Source organism: Stenella coeruleoalba, assembly GCF_951394435.1.
Source record: "Stenella coeruleoalba genome assembly, chromosome: 8".
NCBI classification, from domain to species: Eukaryota; Metazoa; Chordata; class Mammalia; order Artiodactyla; family Delphinidae; genus Stenella; species Stenella coeruleoalba.
In genome coordinates this window covers 11,147,403-11,166,700 of record NC_137154.1, presented here as the reverse complement: position 1 = coordinate 11,166,700, position 19,298 = coordinate 11,147,403, and the positions used below count along the sequence as shown (strand labels likewise).

Sequence of the window (19,298 nt, the reverse complement as noted above, 5' to 3'; positions counted from 1 at the left end):
AAAAAAAGTCATATTCAGTATTTACAGATTTAACCTAGTTCACAGAATGTACAAATGTTATGTGTGATAAAATCCCACAAATTCGATCCAATTTTATAGATTTTTCCTGATTTACCTCCAATTCAAAGTATCTCTGCCACATACGTTTTAACAGTTATTGTTAAATAACAATTTTCTTTTTGCATGTGTGTTGTTTCTGGAAAACAAGATGTTAAATTGTCGTGCTATTGTGATATGACAAGCTATAGTACTTAAGTTGTCTTACTCTGCATTCCATGTACACGTTCTAAGTAGAGAAAGATATGATGGTGCTGGAAAGAAGAATATTGGCACCAGTAGAGCAGTGGGTTGCATTTATTCCTTATTGATTAGGGATAGTTTCCTTACTAGCCATATGTATTAGAAGAAAATTGTGAACCAGTAAAATAAACCAGACAGAAACAGAAATCCTGCATGATATCACTTATACGTGGGATCTTCAAAAACAAAAAGTTGAACTCACAGAATAGAATGGTGGTTGCCACGGTTGGAATGTGGAGGAAGTAGGAAGGTCTGCTGGACCCAAAGGGAAATTCATGAGTGATTTGGGAGAAGGGACTCTGGTGCTTCTGTTGACCACTCACGCTGCTTCCCCAGAGCCCAAACAACACACACTGCTTTACTGCTGATTACGGTTTATTCTTTCTTTCTGTCCCCCCCACCCCCCCGTCAGCATCTCTTGCCATGTGACCAGCCCACCCAGCACTGTCTTGGGCTCGTGGCTGCTTCACAGAGGCACACAGTTCCACTGGTTCCAATCACAGGGCATGGGGACGTGTTGCAGATTGTGACTAATTTTCTGTACGATTTTGTTGGCTCTGTCTGTATGGTTATATACGGGGAAGCCGAGTTTGTCCAGAGCATGACTGTGGACAAACAACATATGGGAGACGAGACCCTGGCCCCGGTACTCAGGCAGGGTGGCCCCCATCGGCACCTCTCCTGTCTGGTCCATCAGGGACCAGGACACAGGGGTCCCCTCAGGCCCCAGCAGGCAGAAGGTGGGGAAGGTCCGGATACAGCGCTCGATGAACCGCTGGCTCCTCTCATTGCCACCGAAATGCCAGAATTTATTCACCAAGGCAGCGTGGGTAGGATCCAGGGATGAGAGTTTAAACATCTCTTGGTTACTATTGAGAAGAAGGAAAAAGAACAGTCCATAAATCACACATACTGTGGAGTATCATATTTGTTTGCCCCCAAATTGTCTTCAGACAATGCAAATGAGAGCACAGGTAAAGGTACAGATTCTGCAACCAGACCGCCGGGATTCATAACCTGGCTGGTTGTGTGATCTCGAGCAGGCAATGTAACGTCTCTCTGCCTCCATTTCTTCTTTATAAAGCAGGGATATCCAAAAATACTGATATAAGAGCAATTACATCATGAGTACCTAGGACTTGTGCCCATAAACAATAAGAAGTACATAAAAATTAAGTATCGGTCCTTTCAGCAATGCAGTGACTCTCCCCTTAATATGAGGGAATTGATATCACCCCCATTTTACAGATAAGAAAAATAGTAAACAGAAAATAGGCAAGTGCCCCAAAGCGCATGCTAGCAAGCTGTATATAAAGCCAGAGCTTAGAATCATGGAATCTTAGAATGTTGGCATCAGAGGGTCCTTGGCCACTGTGGGAACTGAATGAAGTCCAGAGAGGGGGAGTGATGTGGCATGCAGGCGGCCCCCGAAGTACAGAACACTGAATCTGAAGGCATCTGCAGGCTGTAAAGAGGCTTCGGTGGCGGGGGTGGGGGGGTCCTAGAAAGAGCCCACCATGTGGAACTAGGAGATCTAGACTCAAGCCCATTATGCCCTTAACCATCCATGGGACCTGAACAAGCTGTTTCATTATCTGAGCCTATTTTCTGTCAGGAAACTAGGGATAATATCTCCTACCTTGTCTATCTCATGGGGTGGACGGGAGAATCAAATGAGATTATAGATGTGCAGGTGCTTTTCAGGTATCACGTGTGATACAATGTGAATAAAGCTTTTCCAGGTACATTAACACACAGAGGGTCATAGGATTGGGCATCTCCAGCTCAAATCTCCACCACCAGTGTTCTGTTCTATTCAGTGTTAGACTGGACATCAATGGGGGAAAATATATAATTTGTTTAACTTCTCTTTACTGGAAAACTTTTTTTTTTAATAAATTAATTTATTTTTGCTGTGTTGGGTCTTCGTTTCTGTGCGAGGGCTTTCTCTAGTTGTGGCAAGTGGGACCACTCTTCATCGCGGTGCGCGGGCCTCTCACTATTGCGGCCTCTCTTGTTGCGGAGCACAGGCTCCAGACGCACAGGCTCAGTAGTTGTGGCTCACGGGCCTAGTTGCTCCGCGGCATATGGGATCCTCCCAGACCAGGGCTCGAACCCGTGTCCCCTGCATTGGCAGGCAGACACTCAACCGTTGCGCCACCAGGGAAGCCCTACTGGAAAACTTTTGCTCTGTGAAGTGAACTCATTAAATGCGTATTTTTCAAGCATCTGCTGTGTGTTCAGTCTGGTACTGAGGATCTATCAGTGAACAACATAAAGAAGGTCGCTGCACTTGTGGAGTTTGAAACGTTGTAGGGGAGAGGGTCAAAGAACGAACAGGTCAGTACACACACAAACAGGCTGATTTCACATAATGATAAATGCAATAAAGAATAAAAATTGGGTTTTGCAGTTGAAGACTTATGGGAGGCGGTGGTTTTAGACAGGGTTCTCTGAGAAGACCTCTCTGAGGAAATGACGTTTGAGAGTATGAATGACAGAAAGAGGCAAATATATGAAGATCACAGGGAAGGACACTGTAGGCAGACAAAGTGCAAATGCATGTGTGAATGTATGAGATCGAGCCGCAGAAAGATGGCCAGAGCTGCTGGTGGGAGTCAGCTAGAGGGACAGAATGAAGTCCAAAAGGTGATGGGTTCCAGGTCTTACGGGACCTTGAAAATCCATAAAGGAGTTTGGTTTTATTAAAAGTATGCTGAGGGCTTCCCTGGTGGCGCAGTGGTTGAGAGTCCGCCTGCCGATGCAGGGGACACGGGTTCGTGCCCCGGTCCGGGAAGATCCCACATGCCGCGGAGCGGCTGGGCCCCTGAGCCATGGCCGCTGAGCCTGCGCGTCCGGAGCCTGTGCTCCGCAACGGGAGGGGCCACAACAGCGAGAGGCCCGCGTACCGCAAAAAAAAAAAAAGTATGCTGAGAAACCTCAATGGCTTCTTGGCAGGTGAATGGACATAATCCACATTCCCTACGAAAAGCGATCACCCTGGAAATGGACTGTAGGGAGACAAGGGGGACATAAGGGGAGAAGTTGGGAGGCTACTTCCATAGTGAAAGATGTGAATAGTGCAGAGCGTCTTTTTTCAAACTCACATGGCTTTGGGTGTGCCGTATCCAGCAGGTAAGTTCTTTGTCTCCGGCAGGGAAGGAAGAAGTTTCCTCGCTGTCTCAGACATCACATAGAGAATGCATTGCGTTTGCTTGACCTGAACGGATTTAGTGGTTGCAAGATTCCGTATCACCTCATCCAGACTGGACTGTGAACCTAGAGAGGGATAAAGTTAGGAGAGAAGCAATTGTCCATTTAGATGCTTCACGAAGCTTCCCAACAGAAGCTATGCAGGACTTAACGTCAGACGATGTTGCCTCTGCTGTTGCAAGTGACCATGTGACCATGGCCATGTAGCTACCTAAGCATGTTTTCTCTTCTGCAATACAGAGATAATACTAGAAATCCTGACTACAGTACTGTGAAATCAAGGAGAATTGATATTTAGAAAACAGTAGGCAACCTTGCATGTTCACATACTACATGCCCGGGTATTGGTCTGATACCACATTTAATCCTTACATTAACCTTATGTTTTAGGTACTTTAATTATCTACCTTTTTTATATGTGAGGGAACTGAATAATAGTTAAGTTACATCACTTGCACAAGATCACAAAGCAAGTCACAGGCAGAGCAAGGATATCACCCAAGGGAGTCTGACTCCAACAATGACAGGTGTTCTTGTGACTGGGGTGGTGCTCTGTGGCACAAGGACTTATCATTCTAATTCTAGGAATGGAAGGCCAGAGGGAGAGCTCTGCTCTCACATCCAATCACCCTAAGGGATCCTGAATATGACTGAAAAATATATCATGAATCCTCCGGTAACGAGAACTTGCATCACTCACACGTTCTTAAAGGAACCTTAGAGTTTGTAATGCTTGAATTCAACTCCACTGAAGAGGTGGTGGCAGCTGATACAGAGAATGAACATCAAGCTGAGTGTCTGGAGTTTGGTAAAAGGAAATAAAGGTTGTAGGGGGATGTACTCAGGATAAAAAGTGACCCTACGGGTACATAGATATGAGCAGTCCTAGCAGCCAGCACATATCCCAGATCCCTTACATACTTTGGATCTGCAAATGTTGTTTCCAGTTGATGACGTCTGATGTGCTAAGGGATTCTTGACAGTTCTTGAGGTCCTTAGAATAGATTTGGTAGCTGTTGGTGTAGTGATCAAAGTCATCTGCCATATCCTGTTTGGTTGGGTAATATAAATAAATCAAATTGACTCGACCCAGTGACTGGAATACTTGTGCTTGGTATTTATTATACAGTGATGTTTTACAAACCTAAATATTGATATTCTTCTTGATGTACTATCATCATTCCTGAATCATTTACATCATAAGACTAAGTAAAGGATTTAATGAATTATTCCACTTATGAGTAAGAAAAACTTGATGAACTAGGTATTTATATGTTACATTACAATTTCAAATCAGCCAACCACGTACCAGTTTACAAAGCATTCTTCAGTAATTCTGTAATCCTCAGGAGAAGGAAGGAATTTTTGTCAAAGACAAGTTTCCATTGCAAGAGTAAATGTTACTCTGTTTCAAAGAGTCTCAGAACAAATGGATTATGAAAACAATATTGAAATTGACACAGGTAACTTTGTATTAGAATTCTCACATGGGATAAAGCTATACAGAGTGAAGACACGTGATGTCTTTAAAATGTAACCCACAATGCACTATTGTTTACAAAATAATTCATATTCCCAACAAAACGGAAATGCGACACTTGCTCAATAAGATCTGCTCAAAATTAACAAATAAAGGGCGAGATTTATTTTGAAGGCAAAGGAAGGAGAGAACAACTACCCAACAAGGGTAGAATAGCTGGAAGGTGTTGCACAGAAATGCCCTCAGCATTAATACTACCAACAATCTCTGTTTTAAAGTTGCATAAAAAAGCGAATATTATTCCATTTTTAGATTTCAATAATTAAATTATCTTTATTTTTGTATTCTGTTTAATTTGCTTTTTGAAAGTCACTATACATTTAAATTTTACTTGTAAATAATTTATATCAAAATACTATGAGATGAATTTTTATTTTATATTTGCAATATGCTTCCAACATATTTATATTTGAAACAGATTAACCACTTAGTTTGAGTGATTTTTAAAAGTCTGGTACTGAAAATATATTCCCAGATACAAGCATTGTAATTTGTTCTTTATATTTCCTTAACGTTATTCATGTTTCACTTCACATATTTTGGGGTGTTCTTTTCTCTACTTAGAATGCAATCTCTGCTCTTGTCAACCTGTCAAAAACCTATTATTCTTCAAAATTCAGTTTTGGTGAAATGTCTGTTATGAAGGCTCTCTGATCCTCTCCCTGCATCCCCTGACATCTACAGTTTTAATCATCTCTTGCTCAGTGCTACTTCTGTATCTCGTATGTTTTTGTACATTTTCAAAGCATGTTGTAATTTATTTGCTTGTCTATGTTTCCCTCCAGGCTGTGAAGTTCTTGAGGACAGGGACTTGTTCACTATTACTGCAATTCATTTTGGTATCCCCAGGGTCTACCACATTGCAAGGTACATGGTAGGTTCATAGTGAATACAAACATAGATGCAAATTCATTCCACACCTAGCACCTTACCTGCTCCTGAGGGCGGATAACCACTGTATTAAAATCAGGCCACCTGTCCACCAGGGCCTTTAGCTTGAATGGGTTTCCCTGATTCATGTGGAAGACGGTCCCATAAACCTGCAGTATCCGGACAAAGTGAGAGGGTCAGCTTATTAGGAAGGGTTGGCAAAGTGTCTTGCGTTTGATCAGTCCAGTTTGTTTCTATGAAATGAGGGTAAGTACCTAATAGGGCATTCAGTTCAATCTTCAGGTTCTACTAGGTTCTAGATTTTGGGGTCAAACAATGAGAATATTATATGAATAGTTTTTAAAATCCAGATAAATAAAATGAATAAATTAAAAATCATCTACTATCACATTGCAGAATTTAGTGTTCTCTTTCCATTTTATTCCGTTTATTTACACATTGTTTTTAAACATGAAATTACCTAATACATATTAATTTAACATCTATTCCCCCCCCATACGTACACATACACACTATACTATGAGCATATTTCCATGTCAGTAAACATAAATCTACATAGTCATTTTTTTTTGCTGTACACGGGCCTCTCACTGTTGTGGCCTCTCTCGTTGCAGAGCACAGGCTCCAGACGCGCAGGCTCAGCGGCCATGGCTCACGGGCCCAGCCGCTCCGCAGCATGTGGGACCTCCCCGGACCGGGGCACGAACCCACGTCCCCTGCATCGGCAGGCGGACTCCCAACCACTGCGCCACCAGGGAAGCCCCAAATGACTTTTGAGTTAGACTTTTGAGTTCATGTCGAGCACTTTGTGTAGTTCCTGACATTTGGCAAGTGTTCTAGAAGTGTTGGCTATAAATTTTATCATATTTTATTTAATCCTCCCAACAGCCCTGCAAGGTAATCATAACCCTCTTTAAGGTTGAGGAATGTCTACCGAGAGTATTTACTTTCCAGTTTTACTCATTTTACATGCAAGAGCACTGAGACTTAGAGATGTTTACTTTTTGCAGTGTTACCCAGAAAACAATGAATTTGTGGGGTCAGAGCAGTCTGACTCCTGACCTTGTTCCTCTCGACAGTTCCCTACCCTACCTCAGTCAGAAGGCTCAGTGTCTCTGGGTTGCACTCAGCACTCATAGCTGAGTCTACACATGATCCCTATACAAGGTGTCAGAGCACCAGAAAAAGGTAAAAAAAGGTGTAATATGATGCCATTCCTTCCAGGTTTCCCATCAGCAGGGTCAGTGTAATTAACTATACTGAAATATACATCATATTCATGCTGCCCTGAGAAGTCCAGAGCTGTGATTCATCAACAAAAGAAAATGAGATTTATTTTAGAGACAAGCCTTGTAAATTAACAGTTTATACCTAAGGTTTTTTGTTGTTGTTGTCTCTTGTTTTTTTTTGGGGGGGGGAGGTTGCTTATAAAGGTATTGATTTTTAATTTTTAATTCCAATTGTTCATTGCTAGCACATAGAAAAACAATTTTTGTATTATGTATATTCACCTTAAAGCCTTTGCTTAACTTGGTTATATATCTAGGAGCTTTTTAGGGTGGCTTTTTGGTAGGTTCCTTAGGATGTTTTACATTACACAATCATACCATCTGTGAATAAACACTAATTTATTTCTTTCCAATACATATGTCTTTTATTTCTTTTTCCTGCCTTATTGTACTGGCTAGGATATCCAGTACCATGTTGAATAGAAGTGTGAGAATGAATATCTTTGCCTTGTTACCGATCTCAGGAGGAAAATTCACTCTTTCACTATTTAGTATGATGATAGATGTAGATTTTTCCAGTATGCTTTTTATCAGGTTGAAGAAATTCCTTCTATTCCTAGTTTGCTGAGAGTTTTATTTCTATGAGGAATATTACATTTTGTCAAATATTTTTTTCTGCATCTATTGAGAGAAGATCATATGGCTTTTCTTTTTCAGTCTGTTGATATGGTGAATTACATTGATTGATTTTTGAATGTTGAACCTGCCTTGCATTTCCAAGATAAACTCCCCTTGGTTATGATGTATTATCCTTTCGATATATTGATGGATTTGACTTGATAGTATTTTGTTGAGGGTAGTCTCTGTTCACGAGGGATATTGTTCTGTAGTTTTCTTTTCTTGTAATATCCACTTCTGATTTTGGTATCAGGGTAATTCTGGGCTCATAAAATGATGTGAGAAGTGTTTTCTCCTCTGCTCTATTCTGCAAGAGTTTGTGTAGAAGGGGTATTATTTTTTCCTTACATGTGTAGTAAAAATTGCCACTGACACCATCTGGACATGGAGTTTTCTTTGTTGGAATGTTTTAAATTACAAAATCAATTTCTCCAGTAGATATAGGACAATATAGTTTGCATTTTTCTTCTTCAGTGACCTTTGGTAATTTGTGCTTTCCACAGAACATACATTGTGAAATTTATGAGCTCAGCATTGAAAACAGTGTATCCTAATATCTTTATAATGTCTATTGTGTTTGTAGTAATGCTCCCTGTTCTATTCCTGATATTTATAATTTGTGTCTTCTATTTCTTGGTCAGTTTGGGTAGAACTTTACCAACATTATTGATTTTTTTCACTGAACCAGAGTCTAGATTTATTGATTTTCTTAATTGTTTTTCTCTTCTCAAATTTACTGATTTCAGCTCTTATCTTTCATAATTTTCTTAATTGTGTTTTCTTTGAGGTTAATTTACTTTTTTTTCTAGTTTTTAAGGTAGAAACTTAAAGCATTGATTTGAGACCATTATTCTTTTTTATTATAAGCGCTTAATGCTATCTATTTCCCAGTTATCACTGCTTTAGTTGCATCCCAAAACTTTTCAAAAGTTGTATTTTTATTTTCGTTCAACTAAAATATTTTCTAATATTACTTGTGATTTTGAAGCATGATTTATTTAGAAGTATATAATTTCTAGAAATTCAGGTATTTCCCAGACACCTTTCAGGTTTTTTTAATTTTGAGTTTAACTCTATATTGTTCAAGGACATGCTTGGTATGATTTCAATTCTTCTAAACTTTTCAAAATTATGGTCTACTTTGGTAAATGTTCCATGTGCACTTGAAAATAATATGTACTCTGCTGTGGTTGTGGAAAGTATTCTATAAATGCCAGTTACTTCAGGCTGGTTCATTGTATTTCATATGTAATAAGTTCACATATATTTATAGGTTTTCTGTCTATTCTACAAATTGCTGAGAGAGGAATGCTGAAGTCTTTATACCTGTGTGTTTCCCTATGTCTTCTTTCACTTCTATCAGTTTTTGTCTCAGGTACTTTGAGCCTTTGTTGTTGGGTGTATACATTTCAGCCTTTCTTATGTCTCCTTGATGAATTAATGCCTTTATCATAATGCAGTGACACTCTTTAACAATAGCCTAGTCCCTTTGCAACATATATTATTGCAAGAAAAAACACTTCTCTGTGGTATAAGATCACTTCTTAAACACAATTTCTGTCTCACCCCAGGTTAAACATAATAATCCTTTGGGGTTTGACAAAACAGAAATTGACCAGTTATTAATTACAAAGGAGAATCACAATGGTTAACTTTTCATCGGGCACTTGATTGTTTGGGAAGAATAAATTACACATTAACTTTGCCAGTTCTGGACAAACTTCCAGTGTTATATAACATAAGAGTTGAAAGGGCACAAGGGAAAGTTTTTGGGTCATCACACAGCAAAGAACATAGTGGATTCCAATCATAGCATTGCCACTCACTATTGCTGTGATCTTGGTCAGGTCATAACTGAGCCTCCGTTTCCTCTTTGGTTCTACAGACATGATGTACCTGCCTTGCAGAGAGATGATGTGAACTAAATGAGATGCAAGATGAGTGAGTGTCTGGCACAGAGTAGGTGCTCAGTGAATGCTTGTTCTCTTGCCCACCTTTTTCTGAGGCCGTTGCTAGTCCTTTTTCCCCTAAGAACGTTCCACTCTCACCTTTAAGGACTCAGGGAGGCTCTTCCTCAAGGATTTCTCTAACATCTGCAGCAGTTGCGGGCCTTGTAAGTGGAACATCTTGGCAGGTACCTTAATCTAAAGAGAGGATCGAAAACCAAGGGATGAGAAGTGCTGCAAGACACACAAAGACACCTAAGCCCTGTTATCCTGGAAAACAGCAATTGCTAAAGAAACTTCTCCATCCCGTTTGTGTTTTTGAAATGTCTTCCTGCAAAGCACTGTCCTTTCTTCCGTTTGGCGTAGTAAGACTCACCGTGTCCCGTGTTACCTATGACAAGGCCAGCTACTAAGCCTTCAAATTCCCAATCTTCAACAAATGAACAGCTCATACAACTCAACATCAACCCCACCCCCAAACAACCCAATTAAAAAATGGGCAGAAGAACTGGGTTCTTTGTAGCCCTGTTTACTCTTCCTTCATAAATGGTTAGCTTGACCGTTCATCCCCACTGAACCATCAGAACGAAGTGTTCTGATGTCTTAACAAAAGTTATGGGCTTGAGCGCACATTAGTCAAGCTTCTCTCCTCCACACAGGGCTCTGCACTGTGACCTACGCTCAGCCAGAGCCACCACTGGCATTCAGAATGATCCCCCATGAACCTTGCTTACTCCTTTCCGTAAAAGAATAACCATTTCCTGCCTGACCTTTCAGGTGTTTGCAGATGTTATGGTCTAAGAATGCTCCTGTTGAAATAATACCCTCTCTCTGTTACAGCACTCCTTTTCCCCACTCTTGAAATAATCCTTTCAAATAAAGGCTCTCCTTACCAAAGTCTGGCCTTGATTTTTATTCAAGGGTATCTTAGTATGGCTTCATTACCATTGAAATAGACGTTTGTGACTAGCCTGGAAACCTAAGTATTGATTTATTCATCCATGCAGTCTTTCACTTATGCAATCGCTCAATAAATATTTATTGAGAACTCACTGTCATCTCAACAACTGTGGTGAGTGTCACCTCAGCTAGGCTGAACTACATTTCTCAGAATTCCCTTCTCTGCACATTTCCAGTTAGGGTGGGCCACAGAGAGATTCCTCAGGAGGACCTGGAGGGCAGAGTCGAAGCAGCAGGCGTTTGGCAGCTAAACTCACGACCCAAGGTAGCGGCTGGGTTGGCAAGTGCCTCACTCTCCCCAGGTCTGCTTTCAGCTTGTCTGTCACCTGGGCCAGGTGTGGGTGTTTAGCTCCTTACCAAAGGAACCTGGCTTCTGCGGGACACCCATTCTACCAAGGTCAGGGTCAGTAGGACCGACAAAGTTTCTCTGGCCCCGTGAGCCTCAGCTTATAACTGTGGGTTTCAGCTTGTTCTTTTTCCCTCTCACGTTCCTTTCCCAGCTACCTTCCCTGTGTACTTCAGTCTTCAGCACCAGGTGGGAAGAAACAGCCTTACAGAAACTGCTGAACTAGTCCACACAATTGCATACGGTCGATTCCCTGTAACAAATCTACTTTTCGGCTCGGACCCTGACTGATACACTTAATTTTGATCAACTAACTCTCTGAGCAACTGTGAGCTTAGATTTCCTGTTGTTTAAGCACTCATAATCTAATAAGGAAAATAAAACACGTACACAACAAACATATGCCCCATAGAGAGAGCTAACTTATCCCATAAATATGCAATCACAATGCTATAGAATTCATGACATTTTGAAGCAGCCATTTTGATATGCTTTAAAATATAAATTATTCTCATTTGTATTACCAAATGATATTGAAAACGAATTCAATCACCCTATCCCCAATCCTCACCTCTTCTTGAGCCTTAGCCCATCCCTAAACCTAAGAGTCTGATGTGTATAGTGTATATCACTATGTAATATAAAGCAGCATTTCTGCATTTTGATTCACTGTAGGAAATTAGGATGATCAGAAGAACTGGATCATAACATGCTGACTAAAAATGTAGACAGAAGACTGTGGCAAATCAAATGTTCTGCCTAAGGCCTACGAGATTCACAAAAGACAGAGAATACTTCTCAGTGGAAGCTTATAGCGTTCTTAAAGGAGATTGCACTAGAACTGGCCATCGAAGAGAGGATGGTGTTAGATGTCAGCTGTCATATCCCTGGGAATGACTGGCTAACTCTTCCTGACAAGAACTATGGGGAAAGTTCTTGTTAGACTCAAAATGGCATTAAACTTGGAATATGCAAAACCCTGTAGATATTAGGAGAAAGTCATTGTTGTTTAAACTCATTTATTTACCTAAGTTCCTGACTGTTCTTTTAAAGGTCATCCCCGGTCTGTTTTTGGTATCCATGAATTTAGCTCATCAATGCTAGGAAACTGACCTCAGCTGGCTTCTTCTCTACTTACTTTGGCTTCCCAGCTCTCTGGTCACTGTGTTCAGGGCCTGCTCCTCTTCAGCTCAACCCTTTGGGAACAGTGGTCCTTTGGGATGAGCAGGTAGAATCTGTACTTGGAGAAATGGAACTAGTATTAGTTTGCGTCTATTGGCAGTCATGCTCCAGTTACCAAAGACTTCTTTTCATGTTTTGATCCTGCTGTCTTAACATGTTGGAGAATCTTGGACAAATTAATGTTTTGATTTTGCATATGTGTTCCCTTTTACCTGGACTTTTTGTCAGTTATCTGGGGAGAAAAAATAGTCCCTTCATTTAACCGGGAGGTCCCTTCATGATTTGAGGGGAGGAGAGTCTAGACCAGAACCACTAGGGAGGTGGTTATCTCTCTTTTTTCCCCACCTTTATTGAGATATGATTGACATATAATGTTGTGTAAGTTTAAGGTGTACAATGTGATGAGTTGATACATAGGTACATTGCAAAATGATCACCACAATAAGGTTAGTTATCACCTCCATCACGTCACGTATTTCTTTTTGCATTGTTGTGAGAGCATTTAAGATCTACTCCTTAGCAACTTTCAAGTACATAATACAACACTGTTAATTATAGTCACCATGCTACACACCAGATCTCCAGAAATTATCTCATAAATGGAAGTTTGTACCCTTTGACCAACATCTTTGCATCTCCTCCAACCCCTGGTCGCTTGCAACCACTATTCTTCTCTGTTTCTATCAGTTTGTTTTTTTTCAGATTCCACATGTAACTGAGATCATAGCATATTTGTCTTACTCTATCTGACTTTTTTCACTTAGCATAATGCTCTCAAGTTATCCATGTCACAAATGGCAGAATTTTCTTCTTTCTCATGACTGAATAATATTCCAATGTATAGATATACCACAACTTATTTATCCATTCATCCATCTATGGACACTTAGACTGTTTCCATGTCTTGGCTCTTGTGAATAATCCTGCAATGAACATGGGGGTGCAGGTGTCTCCTCAAGATAGTGATTTAATTTCCTTCAGATATGTACGGGCCTAGCTGCTCCGCGGCATGTGGGATCTTCCCGGAACGGGGCACGAACCTGTGTCCCCTGCATCGGCAGGTGGACTCTCAACCACCAGGGAAGCCCTCCATAAGCTTTTTAGTTTGATATAGTCCCACTTTATTTTTTGCTTTCGTTGCTTGTGCTTCTGTTGTCATATCCAAAAACTCATTGCCAAGACCAAGGTCAAGTTTTTTCCCCCATGTTTTCTTCTAGGAGTTTTACGAATTCAAGTCTTAATACATTTAAGTCTTTAACCCATTTTAAGTTAATTTTTAAAGTGTTGTTTGTATCTTGACTGTAGCTGCTGTGGGCAGTCACTGGGACTGGTAAGACTTACTTAAGTCCTGTAAATGAGTTTTTTTTTTTTTTTACTATCAAGGTAAAGTCTATTAGTCTCCTCTGTCATCCTTCTATTCCCCAGAAGACCACAGAATATTTCTTTAACTCAGTATCTGATTTAACAACTCCTGCCTTTCTTCATTTTATTTATGCTCTACTTCCAGAAGACCTTCTAAATCCAGCTTTTGCTCCCGTTTCAAAGTCTTACTCAAATTTCAGGTTTTCCCCTATTGACTCCCTCTATTTCCTCAATCCAAACAATACAAATCATTCTCTTTTCTGCACTCCCCTAAGGTTATGTACATATTTCAATCACACAACTTGTTACAGTAAATTGCATTTTGTCTTCTAGATTATCAGTCCTCTGGGCAGGGCCTCAAATGATTTATTTTATTATTCTCAATGTTTATTACACACAGTAAGGACTCGATGTCTGTTTAGTGATTGAATGTACTATGTATTTGTATCAACATAATCGATTTAGTCACTCTGCTTACCAAGAGGGAAAAGACTCCTTCATTCATTCAACAAGTACTTGCAGAAGGCCAACTATGTTCTGGGCATGGGAATTTCTACCAGTTGCTCCTCTGAAAAAAGGCTCAGACCAGAATAGAAGTACCTGTGCCGTATCTTGGAAAGTATCAAGACAGTAGTAGACATGTATCATTTCTAAAGACTAATCAGACATTAGCGAGGAGCATTTCACAAAAAGATTACATGAAAATATGAAAAATTCAATTTGATGCCAGTTTACTGGGGATATTAAAGTATCAACAAGTACATTTGGGAGAACTTTCTGTACGTGTGTGCACACACACACTGAAAACACAAATATGGTGTTCAGTAAACGCAGTTGACTAAAACTGAGGAGATTCATTTTAGTGGGTTGCCAGCATTGATAGTGGGCAAAGTCCTATAGAGCACACTTTGAAACCTTTGACAAAGCCATTCCAGAACTGGGAATTTATTCAAAGAAAACAATTCAAATGAAGAAAAATACTCTGAAAAAGTTTGTAAAGCAATACAATATTAAGTAACAGGGAAGTATTGGACACAATCTCAGTGTCTCTCTATAATTTACATAAACTATGATCTATCATTATTTTACTACTCTAAAACCCATTAACATAAAAGTTATGATATATATGTTGTCATAGGAGAGAGTCTTAAAGATGAACATGAAAAGGATTAAAATGACAGTGCAAAAATTCTAACTAGCTATAAAGTATTTTTCTGTTCATATTTACATAAACCATGTAAAGATAAAAAATTAGAAGGAAACACCAAATATAGGGGCATTACAGCTGAGATTTTTAAAATTACATTCTTTTTTATGGTTTTAAATTCATATTTAATATCATCTGTATTGTAATTCTTTTACTAGAATCTACCTTGTCTCTTTGACACTTCAAGCAGGGCACTTAATTTCCCTGGGCATCCTTTATCCAAGGGGGAAAAAAGTCTGACTATGTAACTTAGTACGTTACTAGAGGATTAAATAAGATCATATTTGCATAGTATGTCAACAATCTCTGTTATCTACTGAGACTTGAACCAGCCTATTCCTTCCCAGATGCTATTACATTTTCTATCACCCATCTACCAATGGCAAGCTCCCAAATTGCTCCAAATTTATCAATTCAGAATAAAAGCCTGTCTTTATCCAGTGAAAAACTTCTCACAGAATTAGGATACTGCCGTACACACAGTAGATGCCTGATACAGGTTTCTCAAAGGGAATAGCTTCCCTTTCATCTGGCATAATTCCGTTTCATCTGGCATAATTCTCAACACAGATGAGAAATTCTTATACACATCCAACAGTAGCATTTTTATTCATTCCACTTCAGTGCGGAAACAGAAGGAGATGAGGAGTCTCAGAGCAATGATCCTTTGTTCTCACCTGCAAAGCTGTCTTCTCATTCAGTCTCTGCAGAGGTCCTCAGAAAAAAAAGAGGCGGCCGATTTTTCTAGAAGATGAAATATGTCTTCTGGGTATAGTGGTCTTGAAAAGTGTACTTTAACCTGTTTGATCCAAAAACTGCTGAGCTGAGGTTCGTAATAGAATTCATGCACCAAGCTGCATGCCTGGCAGTGGAGTGCGAGATGGACTCCCTCCCTCCGGGTCCCATGTTCAGGGACAGGGCTCTGTAACGTTGAGACATTGGCAGAGTGCCTCCTGAGGCTCTTTTTCCAGAAGGCTGAGCTGCTTTCTGGTCCTAAAGGTCCTGTCAACACTCAGCAACTCTGATCTGTGAAACCAGCTGGCTAAGAACTGGGAGGCAGGTGGATCACTACAAGAAATACCTATTTCCTTCTCTCCCCTTTCATAAATACCTGCAGCAAAAGCAAGGGACAACTATTGTTTAGATTTGATGTATAAATCAGAGCTCTATTTTTTTTTTACCATAAGTAAAGAAATTACTTGGAAAGACTAAAGGGTTTAGAATTCTCCCCCTTAGAATAAGCTCAGTAAACCTCAAACAGAATAAACAGAAGGAACACCACACCCGGGCATATATTTAAACTACTGAGAACCCCATTTAAAGAGATAACCTTAAAAGTAGCCAGAGAAAAAACATTTTCCATAAGGAAATAAAAATACAAATAATGGCTGACTTTCAGAAGTTATAGAGTAAGGTCTAGAAGATAATGTTACCATGTCCAAGCTCGTATCGCTCACAGCACGATAGGGCAATAAATTGAGAGACAAGTTGTTGGGGCAAGGAATAGTAACTTTATTTGGAAAGCCAACAAACCAAAAAATAGTGGACTTCTGTCCCAAAGAACCATCTTGCCTGAGTTAGAATTCAGGCTTCTTTTATACTAAAAGGAGAGGGACTAAAGCCAAACATTTCCTGGTTCCAGTCAGTCTCTGGAGAGGATGTGTTCATTTCTTCCTTCCTGCAGTCATTCACAGGTGGGCTGGTCAGGATGTTTCCTGTGAGCTAAACAAAGGTATTTTAGCTTCACGCTCATTATCTGAGAGGCAGGGTTCCCAGAGATGGGCCATGATGTATAATTTAAGCTTATAGGCAACATCTCTTTTGTGATTAACTTATAATAGAATACAAAGGTTGTTCCTTATCACAGTTCCCCACTGTCAGTGTCCATATTCCACAATCTTGTGGGGAAAGGGATGAAGACCACTCTGGCTACTTTCTGCTGAATGGGGGTGATGAATCTTTAGTCAGTAGTAAAATCCTCTTTCCTTTTTTATCTACAACTATTTGAATCTGATGAAACCCCTTAGCATTTGGTTGTCTAATTTGTAATTGAACTTGGAGTTTTTGTTCCAGTTCCCAATACATATACTAAATTCCTATGCTATTTATTTGGACAAAAATAAACAAATAGGTTGATGCTTCTCCAGCTACAATGAAATTACCATTTACTTCCATTGGATAGGCAGACCTCATGAACAGAGTTTAGTGCTCAATATTCTACCATATTTGGCAACTGCTAGTTCTTTTAGAGCATTTCTGGATTCTCCCACCGAGGCAGACACCTGGAATGGCCTATCATACAATATTTCAAAGGGGCTTAATATAAGCCTGCTTCTGGGAGCCACTGATCCACAGCAGGGCAGCTGACAAAGCTGTATCCCAAGTTAAATTAATATTCATTTTCTCAGTTTTTCCTGTTGATTGCGGTCTCCAGGATGAATGTTGTTCCAATGCCTTAATCCAAATCAGGGGACAATTTCCTTCAGGAGGGCTTTAACCAATTAAAAAGTACTGATTTTTTATTTATGTGTGTGTTTTTCTAAAGTGCTGATTTTAAAAACTACTACACACAAAACAAGTGGTCCACAAAGCATTCTCCTTTTCTTTTGCAAGTTTTATCATGCATTGTTAATCATTCACCAGTCTTTTACTATTAAATTTTAATGGCTAATTGAGGCAAACAGTTCTGAGACCGTTCTTCCACCACTGATTAAGACTGGGGTGGCAGATACTGGGGATAATATTCATTTACCCCTCTGAGCTTTCGGGGCAGACTTGGTGACCTTGCCAACTCCAGCTGCCTTCTTGTCCACTGCTTTGACGATAGCCACAGCAACCATCTGTCTCATGTCACAAACACCAAAATGACCAGAGGAGGATAGAGAAGGTCTCAACACACATGGGCTTGCCAATCACCATATCAATGATAGCAGCGTCACCAGATTTCAAGAATTTGGGGCTACCTTCCGGCTTTTTCCCAGAACGATGATCAACCTTCTCCTTCAGCTCAGCAAACTTGCAAGCAATGTGAGCCGTGTGACGATCCAACACAGGTGAATATCCAGCACTGATATGGTTCAAGAAAATCACTTGAGCTGGAAGCCACCTGCTTCCATCAGTGGGTCATTTTTGCTGTCACCAACCACATTGCCATGATGAACATCTTTGACAGACACGTTCTTGACGGCGAAGCCCACACTGTCACCAGGAAGGGCTTTACTCAAAGCTTCATGGTGCATTTCAACAGACTTTACTTTAGTTGGAATGTTGACTGGAGCAAAGGTGACCACCATGACAGGTTGGAGAACACCAGTCTCCCCTCGACCCAGAGGGAGAGTACCAGTACTAATTTTGTAGATGTCCAGGAGGGGCAGACACAAGGACTTGTCAGTTGGATGAATTCGTGGCGGGATGCAATCCAGAGCTTCAAGCAGCATGATGCTTCTGGCATTGCCATCGCCAGGGCTGACTGTCCATCCCTTGAACCAAGGCATGCTAGCACTTGGCTCCAGCATGTTTTCACTGTTCCAGCCAGAAATTGGTACAAAAGCTACTATGTCAGGGTTGTAGCCAATTTTCTTAATGTAGGTGCTGACTTACTTAGCAACCTCCTCATAGCTCTTCTGGCTGTAGGGTGGCTCAGTGGAATCTGTTGTTTTAGCTCCAACAACTAGCTGTTTCACGCCCAGAGTATAAGCCAGAAGGGCATGCTCATGGGTCTGCCCATTCTTGGAGATAACTGCTTCAAGTTCACCAACACCAGCAGCAACAATCAGGATAGCAGAGTCAGCCTGGGTCAGCATGTTTTTGATAAAGTCTCTGTGTCCTGGAGCATCAGTGATGGTCACATAGTACTTGCTGGTCTCGAATTTCCACGGGGAGATATCAATGGTGATACCACACTCACGTTCAGCTTTCAGTTGGTTCAAGAACCAGGCATCCTCTTCAGAGACTTTCTGTCCAGGTGGGATATGCTTCCACCCATCCTGAAAAAGTATCCACAAATGCTGGCAGGCATCTGAAATTTCCTGCAGCTCAAGGCATTTGAGTCCAGTCCTCAGTGGCATGGGTTCCTATGTTGGGTCCTCATCTGGGGATGTCCAACAGCAGTCTTTGGGTTTATTTCCAGCACAAATCATGCAGTTCTGATTGACTCGCTGGATGGTGTTGTGTAGGTAAGGCCCCATTATATACTTTTGAATCCGTTGTAATTTGGCATCTCCCCCGTAATGGGCACTATTTTGAATGTGCTACAGCACAGTGTCCAAGAGTGCCTCAGGGATCAAAACAGCTGTGCACTACATTTCCAGCCAGATGAGGTGTGATCCAAGTGAAACCCCACTCTTTGGCCCTCTCTGTCCTTTTCTGAATACACTGGTTTGTATTCTGACAAGTCAATCTGTGGGAGAAGTGATCCCCTTGCCTAGAGTATATTGTTTTAGAT

At 40.6% G+C, this 19,298-nt stretch overlaps 1 protein-coding gene and 1 pseudogene across 2 annotated transcripts; both read right to left on the bottom strand.

Moving 5' to 3' along the window:
- Nucleotides 1–766: 766 nt before the first annotated feature.
- On the bottom strand, nucleotides 767–9,977 carry LOC307190717 (glycine N-phenylacetyltransferase; the record flags this gene model as incomplete). The annotated part of the gene is made up of 5 exons (XM_079930077.1): nucleotides 767–1,169; nucleotides 3,408–3,579; nucleotides 4,435–4,561; nucleotides 5,986–6,093; nucleotides 9,900–9,977. The coding sequence occupies 5 exons, from the start codon at nucleotides 9,975–9,977 to the stop codon at nucleotides 767–769; spliced, it is 888 nt and encodes a 295-aa protein (XP_079786203.1).
- Nucleotides 9,978–17,598: 7,621 nt separating this feature from the next.
- On the bottom strand, nucleotides 17,599–18,921 carry LOC307189872 (elongation factor 1-alpha 1-like; annotated as a pseudogene). The gene has a single exon. The product of its transcript is annotated as an elongation factor 1-alpha 1-like (transcript).
- Between the last annotated feature and the right edge of the window lie 377 nt (nucleotides 18,922–19,298).